The following is a 25480-nucleotide window of genomic DNA, read 5'->3' as shown; positions in this document are numbered from 1 at the left end:
CCCCTCTTGATAAGTAAGGGATGACAGAGCTTTCCTGTCAAATTATGGTAGGAAAAAGGTAAAAAGCTCATTTGCTGGTATAGTAACATTTTCTAGAGGTAAACCCATACAGACTCAATATTTACATTGTATTTATTTTACATAACCAAGCTACCTACAGATTCCGGCTTTAAAAGTCATAGATAGAGGCAAATTTTAAATTTCTTTTGGAAATGTTTAGAAGTGTATTCATTGATGTCATCAGTCCACTTTATTTCCACTTTTTTCCAAAATTTTCATTGGAAGTTGTGCAATATGGGAACGGTTGGTGGCTCCCCTCAAGGTTTTTTTTCTTCATTTGTACTCACAAATTACTGGCATTTACGTGGAAGTTTTCAGTTTATTCAGCAATATCAGAGTGTGTGGTTTTGGTAGAGTTTCCTACCTTGTTTTATGAGAATAGTGGATGCCCCTTTAAAAAAATGTGGAATTTATAGTTAAAGCGGAACCAAACGCTTTCAATCAACATTAGCTGTTTTTAACCCCTATGCTGCTAGCATTAGCAAATAGATAGGGATGTATAGTATATTTACTAGTTTTAAACTTTATTTTTTACTTTTCTTCAGTTGCTTCCTGGCTAGGAGGGTGTTTTTAAAGTGATTTCTCAACAAAATAAAGCATGGAGACATGGACAGATGGGTAAGTTTGCTTTGAATAATAAAAATGAATTGAAAAGCGTTTTTAGTTTGCGGCACTCAAATACAGTTTAGTTCCACTTTAAGTTCCTCCTCAAGGATTAACAAAATATCCAATATACCTTCTGAATGATCACTAAGTGCTTTTTTGTCTGTAATATAACTGGAGGTCACTGTGGGATGGTTTGTAGCCATGGAATAATTAGATTTGTATTGTTATTTATTAAGCATGCTTGTTCTTTTTTCTTTTCCATAATTAAAAAAAGCTAATTAAAAGTATCTTTATATATCTACTGGGTACTTTTAACAGTTAAAGCAGATGTAAATCCGCATCGTGGTGGGAAAAGCTTAGCAATATTGAAATAAAAAGAAGTGAACTAATGAATGCACATAATATTTACACATTATGGTATGCTTATCTGTGGAATGGACCACAACTGACATGTTTGAATGGTGTTTTTCTGGGTTCTGTGAATTTGGCCATCTTGACTGGCCAGCCCTGGATGGAAGAAAATCCTATGCGTGTTCAGGAGAGTTACCTTATCTTGGCACCAAGGCATGCCGAGAATGAGCTAGAAATTGTGGCTCAGTGCACATTCAGAAGAAAGACTGCCGACAAGCAGAGGAGGAGATTTTATTGCAGAAGAGACATGCAGAGTTTCTTCTGCAATAAAAGCCTACCTGCCAGCAATGTTTCACAGCCAGTTGTATGGCTGAACTCACATTGGGTTTGCATGAAAAAGGTGCAGGAACCTTTATTTTCCCCCGCACTGTAATTGGATTGCATAGGTGTTCACACCCATGCGATCCCAATAGATTCGCACTGCAGTCTGTGAACTGATCTGGGGGTGTCATTACCTTGGTATTGACACCCACAGTGGTTCGCAGAGGGCAGCGTGAACTGCCTGCGAGGGAGATGCGTTGCAGGAACCGGCACTGGAATTGCGCTGGTTCCCGCATCGCACCACTGTGAACCCAGGCTAAATCAGAAGACTGGTATTGCATAGTAGATCCAATGGGTGAAAAAGTATAGGTATTTGTTTTGTGGTCGGCTAGGAATAAGCCAGTGGCCTATGTTACACTCTGTGCTTGCTATGTAACAAATAGCACATAAGTAAGACATGTCTTCACAGTCTGATTATTCAGAAAAGAAAGGACTAACATCCCCTATGTATATATTTAGCTCTGTCCATGAATATCCTGTGCCCACTATCTTTCCTTTACCTGTAGCATATAGAAGATGTGTCTCTGTGATTTCCTCTTCATATCCCATGGGCTGAAAAGAAATAAACATGATTAAAGTGTTGAAGTGATATGATTACTGAAGGCTGATATTGGGACAGAAATGTGTAATTTGGTCAATTGTATGTAAAAAAGTAGAGGTCAACCGATATATCAGCTGATTTTTGGCATTTTTTAATTAATCAGCCAATTGTGCTGCAAATTAGGCCTATTAATTTATGCACTAGCCGGTTCACACAGAGGCGATCCGACTTGCGGGATGACTCAGAGTGACCCCGCACAGAGCGACTTGCAAATGACTTCTGTAATAGAAGTCAATGTAAGTCGCCTGAAGTCTCCCCGTCGGAGCGACTTGAGTCTCTCCTATCTGGGCAGTCTGCCAAGTCTGAGAACATCAAGAAGCAAAGAGATACAATGTTTCCACTTATCAAAGGAATGAACTCTGGTGTGTAGAAGATCTCAGTTTAACCATTTAAAGACGAAATCTTTTCTGACATGTGTTGCTTAAGTATAAATCCAGTATTTTCTGCTAGAAAATCACTTAGAACCCCCAAACATTATATTTTTTTTAGCAGAGACCCTAGAGAATAAAATGGTGGTTGTTGCAATATTGTATGTCACATGGTATTTGCGCAGCGGTCTTTTAAACCCAATTTCTTTGGAAAAATTACACTTTAATGAATTAAAAAAAACTAAACAGTAAAGTTAGCCCATTTTTTTTTTCCTCTAAAAGTTTTGATTACCTGTTTTTGTGCATTTAATGTTTAAGATACATTTTTTTTTAACGAAATTATATATACAAGTGCACTGATTGGAGGCTTGTTGTGTTTAATAAAAGTTTAATATAGGAAATTTTCTGTATCACTTCTTATTACTTCACTGTTAGATTTTATGAGATGAAGGGAAAAAAAAAGAAGAAAAAAAGGACCAAAAAAATCAGCATCATATATCGACCATCGGCCGCCACGATTTCTAAATATCGGCATCGGCCAGAGAAAAACCCATATTGGCCGACCTCTCTTGATTTTTATGCACCCAATACCAAATTCACTGGTGAGATTATATATCAGCCTCATAGGCGTGCCCATGGGGTGTGCCGGGTGTGCCTAGGCACACCCTAATCATCCCTGTGTTCTGTCGGTGTTTCACACCTTTTGCTAGTGCTGACTGCCTGCAAAATGTCTGTCCTGTCCCTGTGTAACTCAGTCCCTGTGTAACCCTGTGTACCCCACTGGGGGGTACCCATCAATTGCTGCCAGTGTGCCCATCAATTGCTGCCAGTGTGCCCATCAATTGCTGACACTGTGTCCATCAATTGCCAGTACTGTGCCCATCAATTTTTGGGGGGGGTGCAAACAAACTGAAAAAAAAAACAAAACAACAATTGCAGCCAATGTGCACATCAAACACAGCTACTGTGCCCATCAATTGCCGCCACTGTGCCATCAAACGCAGCCACTGTGCCCATCAAATGCAGCCACTGTGCCCATCAAATGCAGCCACTGTACCCATAAATTGCCACCACTGTGCCATCAAACGCAGCTACTGTACCCATCAATTGCTGCCAGTGTGCCCATCAATTGCTGCCACTGTTTTCATCAATTGCCACCAGTGTGCCATCAAATGCAGCCACTGTGCCTATCAAGCGCAGCCACTGTGCCCATCAAATGCAGCCACTGTGCCCATCAAATGCAGCCACTGTGCCAAATGCGACAAATGTAATTGCTGCAGGCTTTCGCTAGTTATTATCATTCGGAAGGTGATATAACACCTATGATGCCTGTCAAATGCCTCTGAAAGGCAATCTACTACAGATTTATTTTTAGACGGGTGGGAAAAACCACTGCACATGTAATCGAGATCGAGGCCTTAGGATCTACAAGTCAAGGAACTCATGCCTTAAACATGGCAATAGATAAACCTACTCTTCAGATAAAAACTTTAACTATGTGTACATTGTCCAAATATATTCTTGACATTGCACTGTGGATTCCTTTTTATAACCTCCTTTGTTGTCAGATACCTGGTTGATCCCGCTAATCCCTCTTTTTCTTGGTGTACACTTACCATGGCAAGCATGGAAACAGGTCCATGTTTCTGTGGTCAGTTTGCATCCATACACTTGCTGTACAGAGGTACAGGATGCCATGCTAACACATGGCATGCCTATATTTCCTGTAGTCAGTTTATTCACTATACCTCCTGGCCATTCCTGCCTTGTTGATTGAGAGGGGCCCCAGCTGGAGCTTCACTGTCAAACTGCAGCTGCAGTCTATAGAAGAAGGCATGGCCTTCTAGAAACGCAGCAAACAGATGAGGAATTACATTCCACATCAATCAACTGCCTGCTCTGAGCTATACAGTTGTTCATTCACATATACTTTAATATACAACTTAAGGCAAACCTTTTTTGCATTGGACAAAGAGAGGGTCTATAACCCCTGTCAAGTTTTTATTGGCATCTGTACCTCTGTTAGAGAGATTCACCCTCTATCTGTCCTATTTGCAAATATCATCGAAAGTTAAAGTAAAACAAAATCCTTAATTTTGGGTTGTCTCCAGAACAGCAATAGAAGGGAAATCATCCAAGGGGATATTAGTTCTGGTAACACTAGTGACAATTAGGGATTTCTTCACTTAGAGGGGACTTTTTCTGACTTCCTGTTTTTGCTATAGGACAGAAAATAAAGGGGAATATCCCCAATTGGACACTGATGGCAAAAAAAAAAAAAAAAAAAACGACAGGGGTAAAAAAGTTTTGCATTTAGTTCTTCTTTAACCTTCATGTTGACTCCTCACCTTGACCACTATGGTTTTTTCAACGGAATCCATTCCGTGATCCTTTGTTATCAGAAGATGATCTTCCTTGCAGTCCCCTTCAATTTCCAGAGATCCACTTTTTATATGAATCTTTATTTCATCTGAAAAATGAAATAGGATGGCTTTATCATCCAACCAGATCCCTCATTATTAAATACAAATCCCTTAATTATTTTTTGTTTGTGGCTATTACATTTAAAGAGTATCAGTGTATAGTAAGACCATTGATCCTGGCCATGGGGTGGCACAGGAGGCACAGTACAGTCTAGTAGCTTAATCTTTTTCAGGTAAACCATAAAGAATAGATTTTGATCGCTTCATTTTATATCCATGCTTCCTGAGTCTTCGATATTGTTTCATGGTGGCCACTGAGTTTGATTTAAGAATAGTGGGCGGAGCTGTGCCCACCGTTTCTTGATACAATGTTGATGAACTTTTTATCCAGAACTCTGGTATATAATGAATAATTATTACTTTGTAAATTCCACACAATACAAGTCATTCGGGTTGATTTACTAAAGACAATTTAGGCTGTTCACTTAGCAAAATTGATTTTTCATACTGCAATGGAATTTTCTCTTCGCTTAGTGCATGAAGTGAAACTCTGATGACTTTTATCATTTAATTGCATGCAAGCAAAAATACCTTTTTTTTCCATTTTTGTTGTATGTGATTGAGTATTCTTTGCAAAATGAATTTTCACCACATTCACTAAGGATAAATGACCATGCCAAGTGAAGGTGTGCTATTCCTTAAAGTAGAACTAAAGACAAAACTTTTTTTTTTTCATTTTGGATAGAGCAAGAGAGGGTTATAATCCCTGTCAGATTTGTTTTTTCGCCATCTGCTTCCCATTGCATAGATTTTTCTACACTTCCTGTCCCGTAGTCAAACAGGAAGTTAGAGAAAATCCCTGCAAATTAAGGGAATTTCTTGGGGACCTACCAGGTTACCAGAACTAGTGTCCCCATTTGAAAATTTTCCCCCTATTACTTTTCTGGGGACGACCCAAAATTTGGGATTTTCTTTTATTTTCACATTCAATGATGATGGTAAACAGGACAAATAGAGGGGGGGTCTCCTTAATAGGGGGACAGACAGCAAACAAAACTGACAGGGGTTTTAATCCCTCTCCCCTCTGTCCAAAACAAAAACAAAAAGTTTTGCCTTTAGTTATACTTTAAGCAAATCAACTGAATTGCATTTATATCTTGCACAGAGATAGGTCTCTATTTTAGCTTGTAGCTTACTGAGGATTCTCAGCCCTCATCTACTTAAGGCTCGGTTCACATTGGAAATGGCCACAGAACGCACAGGAACACTGTGCGTCCCTGTTCTCCATTTCAGGGATGAATCAGGGCCGAATCTTTGCCAAAGACGCACAGCCGCTCCGCAGCCGCCCCGGAGATATGTGAACTGGCTCCAAAGAGAGACGGTCACATTCTCCTGGTATGTGAATTGGATGCGGTGAAACCCGTATCCAATTCGCATAGGTGTGAACCCAGCCTAAAAGATAAGGTCACCCTTTGAAAAAAAAAAAAGAAATGCACATTTTTTGCAGGTAAAAAGCCCACAGAGCATTGCATCTGTGATCAGCATGGGGGGGGGGGGATTATGGAAGAGGGGGTGCATGCTAAATACAGGTGTAACATGTACAGCCTTTAACTTTCATGCTAAAGATGAACAGCTAAAGCTCAGCCTTCCTGAGTTTCTTTCACTAATACATATATATTACTATCAGTATACAGTATCTCACAAAAGTAAGTACACCCCTCAAATTTTTGTAAATATTTGATTATATCTTTTCATGTGACAACACTGAAGAAATGACAAAAAAGTCGGAAATTTGAAAATTTGAATATTCGAAAAGTCGAAAATCTAAAATTCCAAAAATCTAAAATTCGAAGATTCGGAAATTAGAAAATTGAAAATTTGAAGATTTGAAAATTTGAAGATTCAGATATTTGAAAATCAGAAAATCCAAAAAATCCAAAAGAACGAAAACTCGAAAATAAGAACAAAAATCCGAAAATAAGAACGAAAATGAGAAAATTCAAAAAATCTGAAATAACTAACAATAACTATTACTAACTATTAAATTATAGGTGTAAGAATTTCCTTTCAAATTTGGCTGTTAGTGAACATAACAAATACGAATTTATCCGAAGTTACTAATTATCCGAAATAACGAATGCTGCATCTAAACAAATGGAAGATAATGACTAATGAATAATAATAATAATTTAAAAATGGTATTATTTATTGTTATTAATTCATTACGTTCCATCGTTTAGATGCAACATTAGTTATTTCGGATAATTCGTAACTCCGGATACATTTGTATTTGTTATGTTCACGAACAGCCAAATTTGAAAGGAAATTCCAATACCTATAATTTAATAGTTAATATTAGCTAGTTTGTTAGTTATTATTTTAGATTTTCGGATTTTCAAAATTTTGAATTTCTTCGAAAATAACAAATTTCGACTGTAACGAATGAACCGAAAAATGAAAAAACCCAAAAACGAGCACATTTTTTGGCAGTGCACATGTCTAGTTTGAATGTCAGCTGGTTCAACAGGAACCAGCCGAGGTTCGAATTGTGTGTGAGTAGACTGAATGTATCAAGTTGATCAATCAACTTGGGTACAACCAGCCTTCCGGATATAATTGTGATTATTGCTAGTGGCTGCTATAGCCGCTAGCAATAATCACTGTCTTCTCCAGGCGGTAATGGCTCCTCCCGCCCCCCCCTTCTGGGAGAATACAATGGCTTAATGGTAAGGTCTGGGTTGATGGGGGAATTGAGGGCTGCATTCCATGGTTGCAGGTAAGACATTTTCACCGTCTATGGCCTGCCTTAGAATCTGATTTATCATCCATTTTTTCTCAGTACAGCTTTAGTCAAAATCAAGTGAGAGCTAAAAGTCAATGAATGACAGCCTCCAGCCAGAGCTGCCAACTTCCCTTCCTGGGTAAAAGGAAAGTATATTGTAATAAATTGGAACAGTACTTAGTTTTGTAGCTGTGGCATCCCAGCTGAAGTGGCTGACATGACCATCACAGACACATCGGGCTTGGTCTTTGCCTTGAACTGTATGGATACCATCACTTTCAGATAGAGACACTGCCACCTGTAAGGATGAAAACACTTTAGAAAGTGTGATGACAAACTTATCTATGTGGAATTATTTAATATAATGATTCAAATAGCAGCATAAAAAAATCTCTTCCCACTGAATGCTGCTGAAACTGAATTCAAAGTTGCTCTTTGTTCTGTACTATGAGAAAAGCCTAAGATTGTCATTATCCTATAGTATAGTAGTTGCAGTCCAATGAAGCACCATATTACATTAATGGGTATGTAAAAAAACAGGAATTGAGGGAAAATCTTTCAATGGGCAAACTTGTCCTGGTGACAACTTAAAATATTCATTTAGCATCTTAGAAAAGACAGACCATGGAACACTGTTTTGTTGATGGATGCTATGGGTTTTGAGCAATGTAAAAATGCTTCATGTATCCAGACTCACAGTTAAATCATAGTTTTTGTTCAAACTTCAAGCCTTGCAAGCATGGACCTCAATCTTCCCCAAAAATGATGCTTGCAGGACTTTTTCTAACGTCCCGCCCCAGTATGAAAGCACTCAGGATTTCACACTGGGGTGGCATGGGAGGCGGTTTTCAGGCGTTATTTTTAGTGCTAAAACGCCTGAAAACCGCCTTTAGTGTGAAATTAGCTTAAGAGGGGATATCCTCTCACTTTGTAGATATCGTATCTGACTTCCAGCTCTCTCTACACTGGGAGAAGTGGTGAGGGGAACTCTTATGGGCATAGAGGGGAAAATAAAAAAGGAAAGGACTCTTAACCATGCCCTATGCTACATAATTTTAAAAGTAAAAAAAGTTTTGTCTTTATGTACACTTATTTGCTCATTTTATGTCTTTTGAAGCTCTGGACTGGAGCTAAAATATTGACCCCTGAAGTATAAAATACACCAGTATCATCTGTGTATTTTCTCATTGCCTTGACTGATAATTTGGTATAGAACTGAAGGACAAGTGCAGAATGTATGAAGGCTACAAAATTATTTCAGGGCTCGACTCCCCACAGGAGCTTATACCAGCCTTACTTTCTGTATTCTGAGACATACAAGCTCTTCTGGTACATCTCAAAGCTGTTTGATTGAGGTCCATGCTTGTAAGGCTTGAAGTTTGAACAAAAACTATGATTTAACTGTGAGTTTGGCTACATGAAGCACTTTTACATTGCTCAAAACCCATATCAACCATCAACAACACAGTGTTCCATGGTCTATCTTTTCTTAGATGCTAAATTAATATTTTTGGTTGGTTAGTATGGGTTACTGCAAGATACTATGCATTGGAGTATGTGATTAGATCATGGAGCTACTGACTGGTCTTACCAAAATACATTTCTTCTCATAGCTGAAGATCTGGGCATCAATTTTAAATTTTTCTCCTTGTACCACAGAGTAAGGTATAACTAGGTCAATGAAATAAGGTTGGAGGGTGACGAGCCCAACATTTCGGATCTCCCCAATACCAGATTTTCCCAGGCACACGGCATCTGTCTCCCATTTGGTGATACTGTCTGGTGTATTCAGGTTTAGCACAGTGTGGCCTTCTGGGCTGTAAGAGAAAAGAAGGGGCTGATGAAGGCAAACTGCTTAATACACAGTTGAAACCATTTTGTACAGAACTGTTTTATCTGCCAATAAATTTCTAGTGGCATAAATACTAGTATGATCCACCTACACCTGCAGTTCTACAAGGAGGGTGACAACATCTTTCAGAATCTGCAAGTTCGCAGTTGCTGCCACTACTGTCTCCTGTATGTAAGATGAGATATTAATGAACATATGATGACCACATTGGTGATGGATCATTATCATTTTGGTCAAATACGTTGGAGTCCATGGGAAAGGTAAAATTAAAAGAGAAGTATGGCCCAAGCTTTTTGGTGATACTTCTCAGTCACAGGAGGGCATTTACTTTTGCTCTCCTGTGACCCTAAAGCCCACTGTTGGCTGATGTCACCAGGCTCCGGAAAGACGCTGAACATTTTCTCAGGATCCATCCAGCTGCCTTATTGACAGCTAGCTCTGGCTCTCAGTGCATGGCTGAGAGCCAAAGCCAACTGCTCCCACGTTCTCCCCAGATTGGCACTCTAGTAAGCACTGGAGTGATTGGGCAGACAGTGGTGACTGACAGTCACTGATGTCAGCTCTGAGAAGAATGAGAGCTGACCGATCAGCAGTAATGTGATTGCTGAATTCTCTGTCTTAGAGCTGGCAGCTGTATCGAGGTGAGCATGGATGTCAATTTTATAATAACCCCAAAAGTTTCCTTTAGGGTAATCTTTTTCAAGGTTTTAAAGGGCACAATAGGCTTTAAATGGCTTCTGATGGCTACAGAAGCTCCCTTTGACTATTCTGGTGTCAATAAAAATATATACACTGAGAAAAATTATAAAACGCAACACTTTTGTGTTTGCTCATATTTATCATGAGCTGAACTCTGCGACTTTTTCTATGTACACAAAAGGCCTATTTCTCTCAAATATTATTCACAAATCTGTCTAAATCTGTGTCAGTGAGCACTTCTCCTTTGCCGAGATAATCCAACCACCTCACAAGTGTGGCATATCAAAATGCTGATTAGACAGCATGATTAATGCACAGGTGCGCCTTAGGCTGGCCACAATAAAAAGCCACTCTAAAATGTGCAGTTTTACTGTATTGGGGGTCAGGGAGGTCCGAAAACTAGTCAGTATCTGGTGTGACCACGATTTGCCTCACGCAGTGCAGCACATCTCCTTCGCATAGAGTTGATCAGGTTGTGGATTGTGGCCTGTGGAACGTTGGTCCATTCCTCTTCAATGGCCGTGCGAAATTGCTGGATATTGGCAGGAACTGGAAGACGCTGTCATATACGCCGATCCAGAGCATCCCAAACATGCTCAATGGGTGACATATCTGGTGAGTATGCTGGCCATGCAAGAACTGGGATGTTTTCAGCTTCCAGGAATTGTGTACAGATCCTTGCAACATGGGGCTGTGCATTATCATGCTGCAACATGAGGTGATGGTCGTGGATGAATGGCACAACAATGGCTCCTCAGGATCTCGTCACAGTACCTGTGCATTCAAATTAAAATGCACCTGTGTTTATAATCCATAGCATATGCCTGCCCATACCATAACCCCACTGCCATGGGCCACTTGATCCACAACTTTGACATCAACAAACTGCTCACCCACACAATGCCATACTGCCCAGTACAGTGAAAACCGGGATTCATCCGTGAAGAGAACACCTCTCCAAAGTGCCAGACGCCATTGAATGTGAGCATTTTCCCATTCAAGCCGGTTTCAACGACGAACTGCAGTCAGATCGAGACCCCTGATGAGGACGACGAGCATGCAGATGAGCTTCCCTGAGACAGTTTCTGACAGTTTGTGCAGAAATTCTTTGGTTATGCAAACCGATTGATGCAGTAGCTGTCCGGGTGGCTGGTCTCAGAGGATCTTGGAGGTGAAGATGCTGGATGTGGAGGTCCTGGGCTGGTGTGGTTACACGTGGTCTGCGGTTGTGAGGCCGGTTGGATGTACTGCCAAACTCTCTGAAACGCCTTTGGAGACAGCTTATGGTAGAGAAATGAACATTTAATTCAAGGGCAACAGCTCTGGTGGACATTCCTGCAGTCAGCATACCAATTGCACGCTTCCTTAAAACTTGCAACATCTTTGGCATTCTGCTGTGTGATAAAACTGCACATTTTAGAGTGGCCTTTTATTGTGGCCAGCCTAAGGCACACCTGTGCAATAATCATGCTGTCTAATCAGCATCTTGATATGCCACACCTGTGAGGTGGATGGATTATCTTGGCAAAGGAGAAGCACCCACTAACACAGATTCAGACAGATTTTGTGAACAATATTTGAGAGAAATAGGCTTTTTGTGTACATAGAAAAAGTTGTAGATCTTTAAGTTCAGCTCATGATAAATAGGGGCAAACACAAAAGTGTTGCGTTTATAATTTTGCTCAGTGTAAAACCCTATGCTTTTTACACCGATCAGCCCCTTGATGCTTCATATGTCACTCGGACCTTTTCTATTTGAATCTGTTACTATTAAAACCTTCAAAATCACATACATTTTTGTTTTAATGTATTAGTTCTTTAATCAATTAATAAAGCTGAGCAAAAGGGATGAGATAAACTAACAGTTTTTATTTCTCCAAAATCTCAGTGAAGTTCAAGAGATTTTGCCAAAATATTATAATTTTGGGCAAATGTGTTGGAGTCCATGGGAAAGGTGAAATTAAAAGAGAAGTATGGCCCAAGCTTTTTGGTGTTACTTTTGCTCTCTTGTGAGCTGACAGTGGGCTAAAGCCCACTGTTGGCTGATGTCACAGAGCTGCACCAGGCTACTAAACATATTCTCAGGATCCACCCAGCTGCCTTATTGACAGCTAGCTCTGGCTCTTAGTGCATTGGTGAGAGCCAAAGCCAACTGCTCTCACTCTCTTCCCAGATTGGCACTCTAGTAAGTACTGGAGCGACAGGGCAGAGAGTGGTGACTGACAGTCACTGATTTCAGCTCTGAGAAGAATGAGAGCTGACCGATCAGCAGTAATGTAATTGCTCAATTCTCTGTCTTAGAGCTGGCAGCTGTATTGAGGTGAGCATGGAGATGAGCTGAAAATAACAAAGAAGGAGATGAAAGGAGATGAGATGAGCATGTTCATCTTATATTAACCCCAAACGTTTCCTTTAGGTTATCTTTTTGATGGTTCTAAAGGGCGCAATAGGCTTTAAATGGCCCCTGATGGCTACAGAAGCTCCATTTGGCTATTCTGGTGTCAATAATTTATATTTATATATATATATATATATATATATATATATATATATACATACACAGTATATATTATATATATTTTTAAGGAAAAACAGACAGCAAAAGAAAGAGCAAAATAGCACATTTAACCATTTTACTGCAACCAAAGCAGAAACTGCGTTGGTGGCTTTGAGATGTTTTACATACAGTCCCAGTATGAGTCCCAGTCACTGTGTGTGTAAATCTGACAAGCTGGCTGTCAGGTGAAAGCAATCTGGAGGCTGTGCATCCACTGGATCACTTCCACATACCCCCATTACTCCTGGTCTCCCTTGTGGGCCCCTATCATTTTTCCCAGGCTCTGCATGCCCATTGATGGACCTGAGATGAGTTAAGCAGGTGCCTCCAGGTAGAGGGGAGGGAGACCAGAGAAGTCAGTTTGCTGATATTCACTTTCTTTGACTGACTGGAAGCAATGTATAAAACTTATTTTTTGGGTCTTGGTGTCAATGTCACTCGCCAGTATGGCCAGGGAACAATGTAAAGGAGTGAGATCTACACTCCATTACATGCATTAGAGGACAGGTGAAACATCAGGGGGCTTTTAGACCCTTGATGTCTTATTAAGGCAGAACCTGTCATTAAAATTTCATCACATAGGGGAATTTTTGTCATTTATGTGATTTAAAAAAGTCCAGTAATTTTTTTTTTAAAAAGTGTAAAAAATTACACCCAAACACTTATAAAAATCACTCCATATGCAATACGCATTACATATTGTCACACATGCCACAGTGAAAGCAATAATTCTAGGCCCATTATTCACAGTTAACTCTAAACTGATGACCTGACCTTTTTGGGGCTATGGAAATTATAGGGTACTGAAGTTTGTCTCCATTACATGGATGTATAAAATTTTAATATTTGACATATTGGGGTTTTTTTTAATCAGTGCAAACTTACCTTTTATATTTTTTCAAAAAAAAAAAGGTCAATTTATTGCATTTGTCTGCCCTACATTTTACATTAGTGTATTTTTCACTGAATGTTTGTGTGTCCTAAACCACTGTGCTTACATTGTGTGGCATAAAAAATGAAACTACCACTGTTTTGTTCTCTAGGGTGCCTGCTTTAAAAATATATATAATATTTTGGTGTCTTGTGTAATATTCAGACCTAAAATTATTTTTTTAAACATTTACACAAAAAATGCAAAACCACCTATGGCAGTGAAGCAACCCCTAAAAAAATGCAAATGCAAATTACATTTTATGAAGCAAACTAAGCCAAAATATCCGAAATACACCCTCCTTCCAAAAAACACTGTCTAAATTAAGAAATAAAATAAGGATGTTTTCGGTCAAGCAAATTTCACCCAAGCAACTCATTGAGCGAGATGTTACTTTGGTGACAACTTGCAGAAACCACTTCGCTCATCACTGCTGAGCAATAATGTACTTACCCCACCACCACTAATTCAAACAGCCAGGTATCTGGGAAGGAAATTCTTGGGGAACGCTGCTTGACCTCGTCTTCTTTGGCTTTAGGATACAAAATAGAATCATAAAGTAATAGTGATATGGTACAAGAAGCTGCTATGGAATGAAATAAAATTTGTCATAAAATAAAATGTAGAAGGCCCACCCATTGGGATTGATTTAGTAAAGACAAATTGGTCATCAACTTTGCAAAGGAATTTTCTTTTAGTTTAGTAAATGAGGTAGAGTTATACTGAATGTTATTATCCAATCATGTGCAAGCATGATTTTCCTTGCATGTGTTTGGGTATTCTTTGCAAAGTGAATATTAACCATATTTACTATGTTGTGTGACAGTGCTTTGTAAATTTCATGACTAGATGCGTAGTGGTTTTTCTGTAGTTGGAAAACAACTCCCTTAAAAGTATTTTAACATTGTGTTAGCTTTTTTTTATCTAGTGTTCAGCTATAAGGAGACTAAATGAAATGGTGCATTTGTAGACAGCAGAGCAATAAATATCAGATCAGAGACTAAATAAAATATATTAGGTCATGATATCTGCCTAAAGAGTTAAGTTGTAGGTGTGCAGTGTAACGTGTGAGGGGTCAGGGCCACATTCAAGAGAATTTCTGAGAAGACATACAACAAATTGGTATGAATTACCTGAATATTGTACATTGTTTATGTTATAACCTGCATTTAAAGTTAACATGAAGTAAAGAACTTGAAGTACCTTTCTGGCCATGTTTCCTCTTGATTCCCTGACGAGGGGCAACCAAATTATCAACACATTCCACTGGCTTCTTGACATGAGTGTTGGTGATTAACCTCAGTTGACTTATCTAGGTAGTCAAAGGTAGTTATTAAGTTTCATAAATAACTAACTAAAAAAATTAAATACCTAAATGCATAAACTGTTCCAGTTTGTCATTGTTGATTGTGTTCTGTTCAGGTGAACCTCTAGTTTAATTTTTTAAAAATGTCACCTATATACTTATTGCAAGGGCTTCAGCAAACTTTTTCTGAGTATAATTTTCGTGGGCTATGGTAGCTGCTAAATGTAAAAAAAAATGCATTCTGGGATCTTCTTAAATAATACACCAGTGAGTCATTTCCCACTGCATCTATAAAGAACCTGGCCAAATAAAGTTTTCATAACTGGGTCAAAGGGGGGTGGAATACATAGGCTGCCATTGTTAACATTCTCCATAAATTGCTAGTTCCTCAGCTTTACTACTTGGTGAGCAACTGATACTGAGCAAGTTAGGAACCCAGCTATTATAAGCTGCAAAATTGGTCCCAGGTATCGAATTACTAAGTAGTAAAGGCATTAGGACTGATATGAAATCCAGAGAACCAGCAAATTCTGAAGAAATTCAGTATTGTAGGCATAGCTATTTTGACAAGAAAGTGAACCTGAGACAGCCTTAAGGCTCGGTTTCCACTAGTGTGACTTGTCATGCAACACGGGACTGCAAAGTCGCATGACAAGTCATACCCCAACGATTTCCAATGAGTACCATTCATAACTGTGCAACTTCAAGTTGCAGAGACTTCAAAGTAGTCCCTGCACTACTTTGGTCACACTTTGATGCGACTTGAGGTCCATAGACCTCAAGAATACACAAGCATTGCTTCAAGTCACATCAAAATAGTGGCAAAATCGCACAACTTTCAGGTCGCAATAGTGGAAACCTAGCCTAAAGCAAAACTCTAGGAAAAATAGGATTTTTATAACAGCTTACCTGTAAAATCCTTTTCTTGGAGTACATCATGGGACACAGAGCACCACAGTAATAACTATATGTGTTATAGGCCACCTTTAGGTGAATGGACGCTGGTATAACCAAAAAGGAAACAGGAAGTGCCCCTCCCTATATAACCCCTCCCATACCGGGAGTATCTCAGTTTTTGTAGCATAGCAATATATACATATCCCAATAAGAGGAGAGGGACCTCTGTGTCCCGTGATGTACTCCAAGAAAGGGATTTTCCAGGTAAGCTGTTATAAAAATCCTATTTTCTTTATGGTACATCACGGGACTCATAACACCATAATAATAATTATATGGGATGTCCCAAAGCAATGCCACCTGAGGGGAGGGAGACACAAAGCAAATAGCCGCCTCCAGGCGTGAGGACCCTATACTGCTGCCTGCAGCACACTGCACCGAAGGTGGTGTCCTCCTGCCATCTTACATCCATTTGATAGAATCTCATGAATGTATGTACTGAGGACCAAGTAGCGGCCTTGCAAACCTGAGCCACAGAGGCTTAGTGATGCACTGCCCATGAAGTACTGACTGCACGGGTACAGTGCACTTTAATCTGAAAGGGAGGAACCTTTCTTTTCAGGCCATACGCCTGACTAATCACCTGATGAATCCACTTAGCAACAGTAGATTTCTATGCTGCCTGACCCTTTTTAGGGCCTTCCAGCAACACAAACAAAACATCAGTTTTCCGTATCTGAGCAGTCACTTTCAGACTTTAATTGCTCTCAGTACATTGAGAGAATTTTTCTTCTACAGAATGAGGTTCTGGGAAAAAGTAAGGTAAGGAAGTATCTTGATTCAGATGAAAACCAAACACTATCTTTGGTAAAAAGGTTGGGTGCAGATGCAGCACCACCTTATCCTTATGAATGATTAAGTATTGCTCTTTACAGGAGAAAGCAGCCAATTCTGATACTCTTCTTGCAGAGGTTATCGCAACTAGGAATACCAATTTCCTTATCAAAAAGGATCCAAAGAATATTCCGTATAGGTTCAAAGGGTTGCTTTTGCAACACCAACAAAACCAGATTCAAATCCCATGGGCACAAGGGTATGCTAACTGGCGGAGTTATCCGAGTTACCCCTTGTATGAATGCCTGGACTAAAGAATGCGAAGCAAGCGGCCTTTGGAAAAACACTGCCAAGGCCGAAATCTGACCCTTGATTGTACTCAAGGCCAGCCTAATTTCTACCCCTAATTGTAGAAAGGCCAGAATTCTTCCTATGACATACTTACGAGGATGCCAACCCTTGGTTTCGCACCAAGTGACATAAGCCTTCCAGACCCCGTAATAAATGGTCCTGGATACCGGCTTTCTGGCATTAATCAGGATGGTTACTACTGAACCTGAAAGCCCCCTATTTTTTAGAATGTAGAAAAGCCACACCATTAAATTTAGCATTTGTAAGGCAGGATGGAATACTGGTCCCTGCGACAGCAGGTCAGGACGAGGTGGAAGGGTCAAAGACTCCCCTACTGCCATTCTCACGATCCCTGCATACCAGGGTCTTCTGGGCCATGCCGGGGGCCACTAGGATTAACGGCTTCCCTTCTTCCCTGATCCTGTGAAGCAGCCATGTTAGCAGCTGTACTGGAGGGAATGCATAAATCAGTGAAAACTGATTCAATGGGATGACTAACGCATCTACTCTGAGTGCAAGTGGATCCCTTGCTCTTGCCACAAAGTTGTCCAACTTCTTGTTGAACCTGGACGCCAATAGATCTACGTCCGGCGTACCCCATGTTTGGCATATGGCCAAAAAGACATCTGGATGTAGAGACCATTCTCCCGGCAACAACTGTTGACGGCTCAGAAAATCTGCATGCCAATTTTCCACTCCTGGCGGCATGTAAACTGCAGAGTAGTAAGGAACATATTTCTCTGCCCAAGACAGAACATTGTCCACCTCCCTTTGGGCTGCGTGGCTTCTGGTGCCTCCTTGGTGATTGATATAGGCCACTGCTGTGGCATTGTCGGATTGTATACTGACAGGAGCATTCGAGCATTCCGCAATATGGACGTCCAGGCTATTAGAGCCAGGAGTACTGCCGAATCTCTAGGATATTGATGGGCAAGGTCTTTTCGGACTCTGACCACTTCCCTTGAACAGTGGTCTCTTCTAGAACTGCTCCCCAGCCCCATAAGCTGGCATCCATTGTTGCTACTTTCCAGAAAACTGGAATGAAGGATTTCCCCTTCTGTAAATTCCTGCTTATCAACCACCAGTTGAGACTCTGGCGTACCTTTGGAGCCAGATTCATTGGATAATCCAAGGCTTGGATCCGTTTGTTCCAAGCAGACAAAATGCTATGTTGCAACAGTCTTGAATGAAACTGGGCATAGGGAACCGCTTCAAAGGAAGCTACCATCTTCCCTAGTAGTCTCATGCAAAGGCAAATGGAAGGACCCTTCTTTGCCTTGACCGCATGGACCAGCTCTCTAATGCCTCGTACACACGGTCGGATTTTCCGACGAAAAATGTGTGATAGGACCTTGTTGTCGGAAATTCCGACCGTGTGTAGGCTCCATCACACATTTTCCATCGGATTTTCCGACACACAAAGTTTGAGAGCAGGATATAAAATTTTCCGACAACAAAATCCGCTGTCGGAAATTCCGATCGTGTGTACACAAATCCGACGGACAAAGTGCCACGCATGCTCAGAATAAATAAAGAGATGAAAGCTATTGGCTACTGCCCCGTTTATAGTCCCAACGTACGTGTTTTACGTCACCGCGTTCAGAACGATCGGATTTTCCGACAACTTTGTGTGACCGTGTGTATGCAAGACAAGTTTGAGCCAACATCCGTCGGAAAAAATCCTAGGATTTTGTTGTCGGAATGTCCGAACAAAGTCTGACCGTGTGTACGGGGCATTAGAGTATTGACCTTTGCAAGAACACCCTTTCCTGGGTTGTGTCTATGACCAGGCCCAAATACTGCAGCCTTCTTACCGGCTGTAAGGATTATTTCTCTAGTTTGAGAATCCAACCCAGGTGTCTCAGATTACTGACTGTTCTGGACACCCCCTGATTTAACCCTGCTATTGACTGATCTACCAGTAGCAGGTCGTTTAGGTATGCTATTGCTGCTATACTCTGGCCCCTTAGTCTTGCTAGTACTGGGGCTAACACTTTTGTAAACAGTCGGGGAGCGGTGGCTAACCCGAAAGGCAAGGCCACGAACCGAAAGTGGCGCTGCTCTGCCGCAAACTGCAGAAACTTCTGGTGAGCGGGAAATATTGGCACATGTAGATACGCATCCTTGATATCTATGGATGCTAGAACCTCTCCTCCCTGTAGGGTGGAAACAACTGACTGAGTCAACTCCATTCAAAATGAGCGGATGTTTAGGAAGTGATTCAGATTCCTGAGATCTAGAATGGGTCTGACATGGGTCTTTTGGTTTTGGTACCATAAAGAGATTTGAATAAAACCCCATGTCCCTCTTTTCTGAGGGAACCTCTATTATCACTCCCTGACACAGTAATCGGTCCAGTGCCAGAAATAAGGACTTTTTCTTTACTGGGTCCTTGGTAACGTTTGATTTTTGAAAATGCGATGTTGGAAATTCTTGGAACTCTAGTTTGTAGCCTAGGGCTACTACAGAGAGGACCCACTTGTCTTGGATTTCCTCTTGCCAAGTTTCTGAAAACCACCGCAGTCTTCCCCCCCACTCAATTGAGCGGGGGCGCCCCTTCACAAGGAAGCCTTGGGATTCTGTTTTGTGGACTTCTGACCCCAGGGCTTTTTGTAGCCCTGTGTCTGGTTATGAGGCTTACCCTTTGCCCCCGACTGTGGAAGCCAACGATACTGCCTGGAGGCTGTTGCCCCAGGCATAGGAGAGGAAGTCTTGAAAGAAGGCCGTCTATTCTTTTTATAAACCGGCAGAAGGGTACTCTTACCCCCAGAAATCTTTTGGGTATACTTACCCAAATCTTCCCCAAACAACCTTTCTTCATGAAAGGAAAACCCAGCCAAGAGCTTCTTGCATGGTAACTGGGCTGACCAATTTTTAAGCCACAGAGTCCTGCGCATATGTATCAACATAAGCACAGGGTGCCTGATGGATGAAATCCTTAATAGCGTACACTGAAAAGTATAGGGCCCTAGGTAGCTCAGCTAAACTTTCAGCCTCATCAGCTTGAGCAGGAACTTTTTTAATAATCTACTTGAGTTCATGCTGAAGGGATTGACAGATGCCTATTGCTGCTACTGCAGGCTGTACCACCGCACCGGCTACAGCAAATTAGGCTTTTAGTAGAGATTCCAACTTTTTATCAGCTGGATCTCTAAATACTTGTACATTGTCCACTGGACAAGTTAAACTCCTGTTCACAGAGGAGATACCAGCATCTACTGCTGGCAAATCCCATTTCTTTGAGAACTTTTTCTCCATAGAATAAAGAAATGAAAATTTCTTAGGGGGAGAAAATTGTTTATCTGGGTGATCCCAATCAGCATAAATCAGTTGCTCCAGTAACGAGTGCATAGGCAAAGCAAGAGAACCCTATGGGGGTTTTAGCAAACCCAAAAAGGAGAAGGAAACCTCATCCACATCTGCAGGAGGCAACTTATATCCAGAGCGGACCAAGTCCGTAAAGGATTGAATTAGCAATGTCTGAGATTGCAAAGTTGACAAAGGTTCTTCAGATGCTGAATCCTCAGAAGAGGAGTCACCTAACCTCCTTCCCTCAAAGGTACCCCACTATCATCTGCCCATTGTTGTTCCAAAACGGGAAGGTCAAGGGCAGGAGAAGGGGATCTGCCGCGTTTTCTCACATCCTGGGAGGAGGATGCGAACAAATCGGCTATTTGTCCCTCCAAACCAGCCAGAGCCAAAGCTAAATCGTCCTTAGTAAATCGTGCTCTGTGTCAGCCAACCAGACACTCCCAGAGTGTAAAGCTTTTAAGCAGTTAGCCTTGTGCTCCATGTGCTTGTGGTGGCGTTTAAGCCACGCCCCCGCAAACTTAGGCTTTGCCACTTTTTATATAAAGGATCCCTTTCCCGCGCTCTGCACAGAGATGCCGGCCCTGTAGTGAGGGCGGATCGAGGGGGGGGTGGGGGGTCTTCTGCAGGAGGGAACCTGACCTCTCTGATGGTGGATGGTCCCCCCAAACCCTTACTGGTGGCTGACAGAGCAGGAGAAATAGCAATGCTGCCACAGGAAGCCTTTGCTGACACTTGAGCAGATCACAGGGGAAGCATGGAATGCTGGAAGCCAGGTATGTAACTTTTACACCCTCTAGTGGCAAAACACAGGCAAGGCATAGAATACTCACACCAGAAAGATCAAGTGAATCATATATACATTACCTGTCTTTCTGACTTACCTGATCCCTGCCGCAGGACTGCTGGAAATTATCACAGACAGATCCAGCCTTTACCCATCACGGCGGGCTGTGTCATGCCAGACCTTCAAGGACCGGATCCCTTTTCACGGGTCCACTCCCTTGGACCTGTACAGCAGCACTGCTGGAAAACTCTTTGGCTTTATTAACATGACCAAGGTGCCAGGTCCCAGGGTCCAGCTCTCAAAAGAGAAGCATTACAGGCAAAAACCTTGTTTCTTCTTGTACGAGACCCGGGTACCATCCTTTTAGCTTTCAAGCACTTTAGATGGATCCGTTTGTACAGCTCCTTGATCCCATTAGGGATTGCTTAGCGGAGCTCTCTTAGTACTTCATCAACCGTGACCAACACCTTAGACACTGGCTAAAAAACTGAGATACTCCCGGTATGGGAGGGGTTATATAGGGAGGGGCACTTCCTGTTTCCTTTTTGGTTATACCAGTGTCCATTCACCTAAAGGTGGCCTATAACCCATATAGTCATTACTATGGTGCTCTGTGTCCCGTGATGTACGATAAAGAAATGTTTTTTCTTAAAACATGCTGGATAACTAGTTAAATCCCATGAGGTGTATATCACCTCCACCATCATTGTTGATGAGTTTGGGCCGAGTATTAGCTGTTTGCCTCTTGCGGCGAACACCCAAATTGTTAGGGTATTCAACTGTTTTTTCGACCCGCCAACCGCCCCACAATGCACTGTGTGCCGCACAGTGCGTTGGAAGCTCTGATTGGCTGAAACAATGAAGACTTTGCCCAGTCAGGGCATAGAACACTGTCAGAGCCATGATTGGAGAATGTAATGATGACAGTGTCCAATCATGGCTCATTGCTCATAGACCCACCCCACACTATAAATGCTTCCTTCCCAGAGCAGCCATTTGCAGTGAGATATTGGACTGGAGATAGCTAGAAAAGGGCTCCGTTCATTGCTACTTGCAAGTTAGTGTGCTTTTGTTTGCTACTGTGATTCTATTGTGAGTGTACAGTATCAGACTAGTGTGAATATATTGATAGTGCAGCGTGAATGTAGTACAACCTTTAGTGTGTCAGGGCAGGTTTACTGCAGTATATTGAAGTATATCAGTGTAGAGTGTCAGGGCACTTTTACTGCAGTATATTGAATTGCGTTACTGCACTTTTACTGCAGCATTATGAAGTGCGTTAGTGCACTTTTACTGCAGTATATTGAAGTGCATTAGTGCACTTTTACTGTAGTATATTGAAGTGCATCAGGGTACTTTTACTGTGGTATATTGTAGTGCGTTAGTGCACTTCTACATCAATATATTGAAGTGCGTTAGTGCACTTTTTTTCTGCCAGTAAATACCTTATACAGCCCACTTCCTGTTTCTTGTCTGGAAAAAAGCAGAAGCTTATGACATCATGCACAGCTCTCTCTCACTCTCGTGAGAGTTTGCCAGGAAGGGAGGGGCGAGTCATAAGAGGGCCAATGAGAGCTGCAGAGCTGGAGGTGTGTGTGTCTGTGTAAATCCAGGAAGTGAACAGGAAGCAGCTTCAGCTGTCCACAGCTAATATGATTGCAGCCAGACTCAGTGGAGGGAGATTTCTGCAGCATATTTGGCAAGTACAGAATCACAGTATATATAAAATAATATGCAAACTGGTTGGAGGTAAGCTTCAGAATGGCAAAGATGTTTTTATTACAAATTATGTGAGCAGACTGCAGTTCCTGTTTAAAAATCAGTAAATCACTGCTCATTTAAAAATTATATTTTTTACAAACTTTTTTTTCATTGATACATGTCCCCCAGGGCAGTATCTGGACCCTCATACCCTTTGTATGCCTAATCACTTACATATAAGCCTTCAAAATGGGCACTTTTGATTCTTCAAGTTCGGGTCCCATAGACTTCAATGGGATTTGTTGTTCGCTCTCAAAGACAGAAAACATCTTGTCCATGCCCCTCTCCCCTTGCCTGTTCACAGAATGCTTTGTATTTTATGAACTAGTCACAAAATACAAAGCATTCTGTAAATGGACAAGGGGAGAGGAGGGGTGGACAGTGCAGCTTCTGTGTATGGGAGCTGCAGATCTTCTGTTGTTGCAAAGTATTATGATAGCTAAACATTCTTCCATGGCTGAAACTAAATAATACAGAAATGGCAATGATCCTTGAGATGGTATACATCTCATGGAATTGGGCTAGCTGTTACCCAGCACATTGTCAGTATTTATGATTTTTTGCCTGAAATTCAGTAGAACTAAAGGCCATTTTTTGCATTTTGAATAAGAGTTGGGGTTTTTTTTGTTAAGAGAGGGTTATAACCCCTGTCAGTTTTTTTTTTAACCATCTGCGTCCCATTGTAGAAATTTACGTTCACTCTGTTCCATTGCCAAAACAGGAAGTGATAGGAAATCCCACCAAAGTGAGGAACTCCCTGGTTTCACCAGGATCCAAGTAACTAGTGTTCCCACTGGAAAATTTCCTCTATATTCCTGTTCTGGTGACAACTCTAAATTTGGGATTTTCTTTAACTTGCACTGTTGGTAATAATGAAGGATTAGGTAAGTATATATCCATTCCCCTAGACAAAAATGAGCAGTTGACCTGTGCATTGTGGGCACAGCTCCACTGCATGGGAAAAACATTTTTTTGGCTGGAGTTGGGCTTTAAGCACTTTTGTACAGGCACCTCGTAATGGCCTAGGATTCAAAAAGGCTCCATGGGGATCATTTTAAAAACTAACAGAGATACTTGTAGGCACCATTTACCTGCAAAATAATTTGCAGGGGTAGCGCCCTCCTCTAGGTAAGCTGCTAGGCTAAATCTGGTTTTAGGCTTCACTGTAGTGAGTGGCTTTGTCTGGTCGGGGTTTCCTGAGCTAGGTGTATGATTTTCCTCACCTGCTTCTGGAAGAAGCTTCCAGAATACAGGACAGGGAGAATCAGATACCTGGTTTGAATATTTATCATGCCCTAGACAATCCCTGGAGGGAGGTGAAGGTGCCTGGGGATGTGACAAAAATATTTAGGAGGCCTGAGCAGAGTGTTCTTTCCTCCGCAGGGAGGGTTCCAGTTCTGTTGGAGCTGAGGGTCTGAAAGAGATTACTAATATACTTTTTGCGAGGGCACTGTCCTGAAGTCCTAGTCTGGAGAAGGATCTTTTATTTCTCCACTGAGGATCTACCTGTGGATTCTGGGTGGCAGACAGCTCTTGGGGCATTGTGAGTATGACCTGGTTTTGTACTGTAGTGTGTGCTGCTCCTGTAGGGATTTTCTCCTAAAATGTCTGTCCTCTCATTGATTGTTATTAACATTTTGGAGCATCCTGTGACTACAAACCCCTTTCCTGTACTAGTTATTCAGCAATAGATTTAAAAAATGCATCCCCTAGACTGAGCCTGAATTGTCAGAGTGCATTGAACTGTGGTTGTGACTGGAAGCCTCTGTACTAGCAAGGGAGACCTGGGTATATTCTCAGCAGCCCCTCCAGGGGTGAGCACTACACATGGAATTTATATACATAAAATTAATATATACTGTACACGGTATAAATTTCAGGTGAACTGTTATAATTCAAGAGGAAAATGCATGCGTTTAAATAGACATACCTGAAACAGGAATGAAGTATCAAACACAGGTACCATTGACCTATGGATGGCTGTCTGATTTTCTGGGCATTGGTGATCTTCCTGATAAAAATCAGCACCATCAAATCCATGGGGTCTTGATAGACTCCTTTGCTGTAACATAAAGCAGATTACATTATATAAGTACTTGCAGTTCCAGTTAAAAAGTAAACTCAGAAAGTTAATTTCTGATAGGATCCAGGAAATACTGATAAAGAATAGCAGGGATTATGGTGTTTTTAGATAAATGAGTGCATGAATAAATAGATATGTGTTTATTTACGGGTCTGAATTTTTCCCCTTTTAAAATAGTCTCTGGCAACTGGTGATCTTTAGGGACAATACAGCAGCTCTCACACGAAAAACCCGAACAGGGAGCCATCAAAGGACACTCAAGAAGACATTGATAGGTACATGCCAAACTGGATGATGGCTTTCTTTATAATCCAGTAGCAGCTGTAGGTTAGTGTTGAAAAGCATTAACATTATCAACCACATCCATCCCAACAAAATACACTTTGCCCGTTACCCACCCAGATGAAAGTGCTGAATGGTTGTGGTTGGAAGGTCACATCTTTGTTACCTTGAAATCATATTTGTCTATTAATAATTTTAAACTAACAGCTAACAGTTGACAACAACAAATCAGTACCAGCCACAGAACTGAGGATACTAA

General features: G+C 41.3%; 1 protein-coding gene and 1 long non-coding RNA gene across 3 annotated transcripts in view; one reads left to right on the top strand and one right to left on the bottom strand.

The window, feature by feature from the left end:
* Positions 1 to 25480, bottom strand: part of LOC141105856 (alpha-2-macroglobulin-like protein 1) — a 223739-nt gene that overhangs the window by 80395 nt on the left and 117864 nt on the right. For both annotated transcript variants that reach the window (XM_073596000.1, XM_073596001.1), the window contains 7 exons: positions 24787 to 24918; positions 14815 to 14923; positions 14065 to 14143; positions 9164 to 9389; positions 7750 to 7870; positions 4716 to 4837; positions 1899 to 1950 (listed from right to left, as the gene is read on the bottom strand). In XM_073596000.1, the coding sequence (XP_073452101.1) occupies positions 1899 to 1950; positions 4716 to 4837; positions 7750 to 7870; positions 9164 to 9389; positions 14065 to 14143; positions 14815 to 14923; positions 24787 to 24918 (841 nt within the window). The remainder of the gene's footprint in view (positions 1 to 1898; positions 1951 to 4715; positions 4838 to 7749; positions 7871 to 9163; positions 9390 to 14064; positions 14144 to 14814; positions 14924 to 24786; positions 24919 to 25480) is intronic.
* Positions 1 to 25480, top strand: part of LOC141105858 (uncharacterized) — a 211796-nt gene that overhangs the window by 73271 nt on the left and 113045 nt on the right. Inside the window, exon 2 of the long non-coding RNA XR_012235666.1 lies at positions 606 to 678. This is a non-coding gene — a long non-coding RNA (uncharacterized lncRNA). The remainder of the gene's footprint in view (positions 1 to 605; positions 679 to 25480) is intronic.

The sequence above is a fragment of the Aquarana catesbeiana genome, linkage group LG08 (assembly GCF_042186555.1).
Source record: "Aquarana catesbeiana isolate 2022-GZ linkage group LG08, ASM4218655v1, whole genome shotgun sequence".
In the NCBI taxonomy this organism is placed as follows: domain Eukaryota; kingdom Metazoa; phylum Chordata; class Amphibia; order Anura; family Ranidae; genus Aquarana; species Aquarana catesbeiana.
Note: the sequence above shows the minus strand (reverse complement) of the source record. Positions and strands in the feature narration are given on the sequence as shown.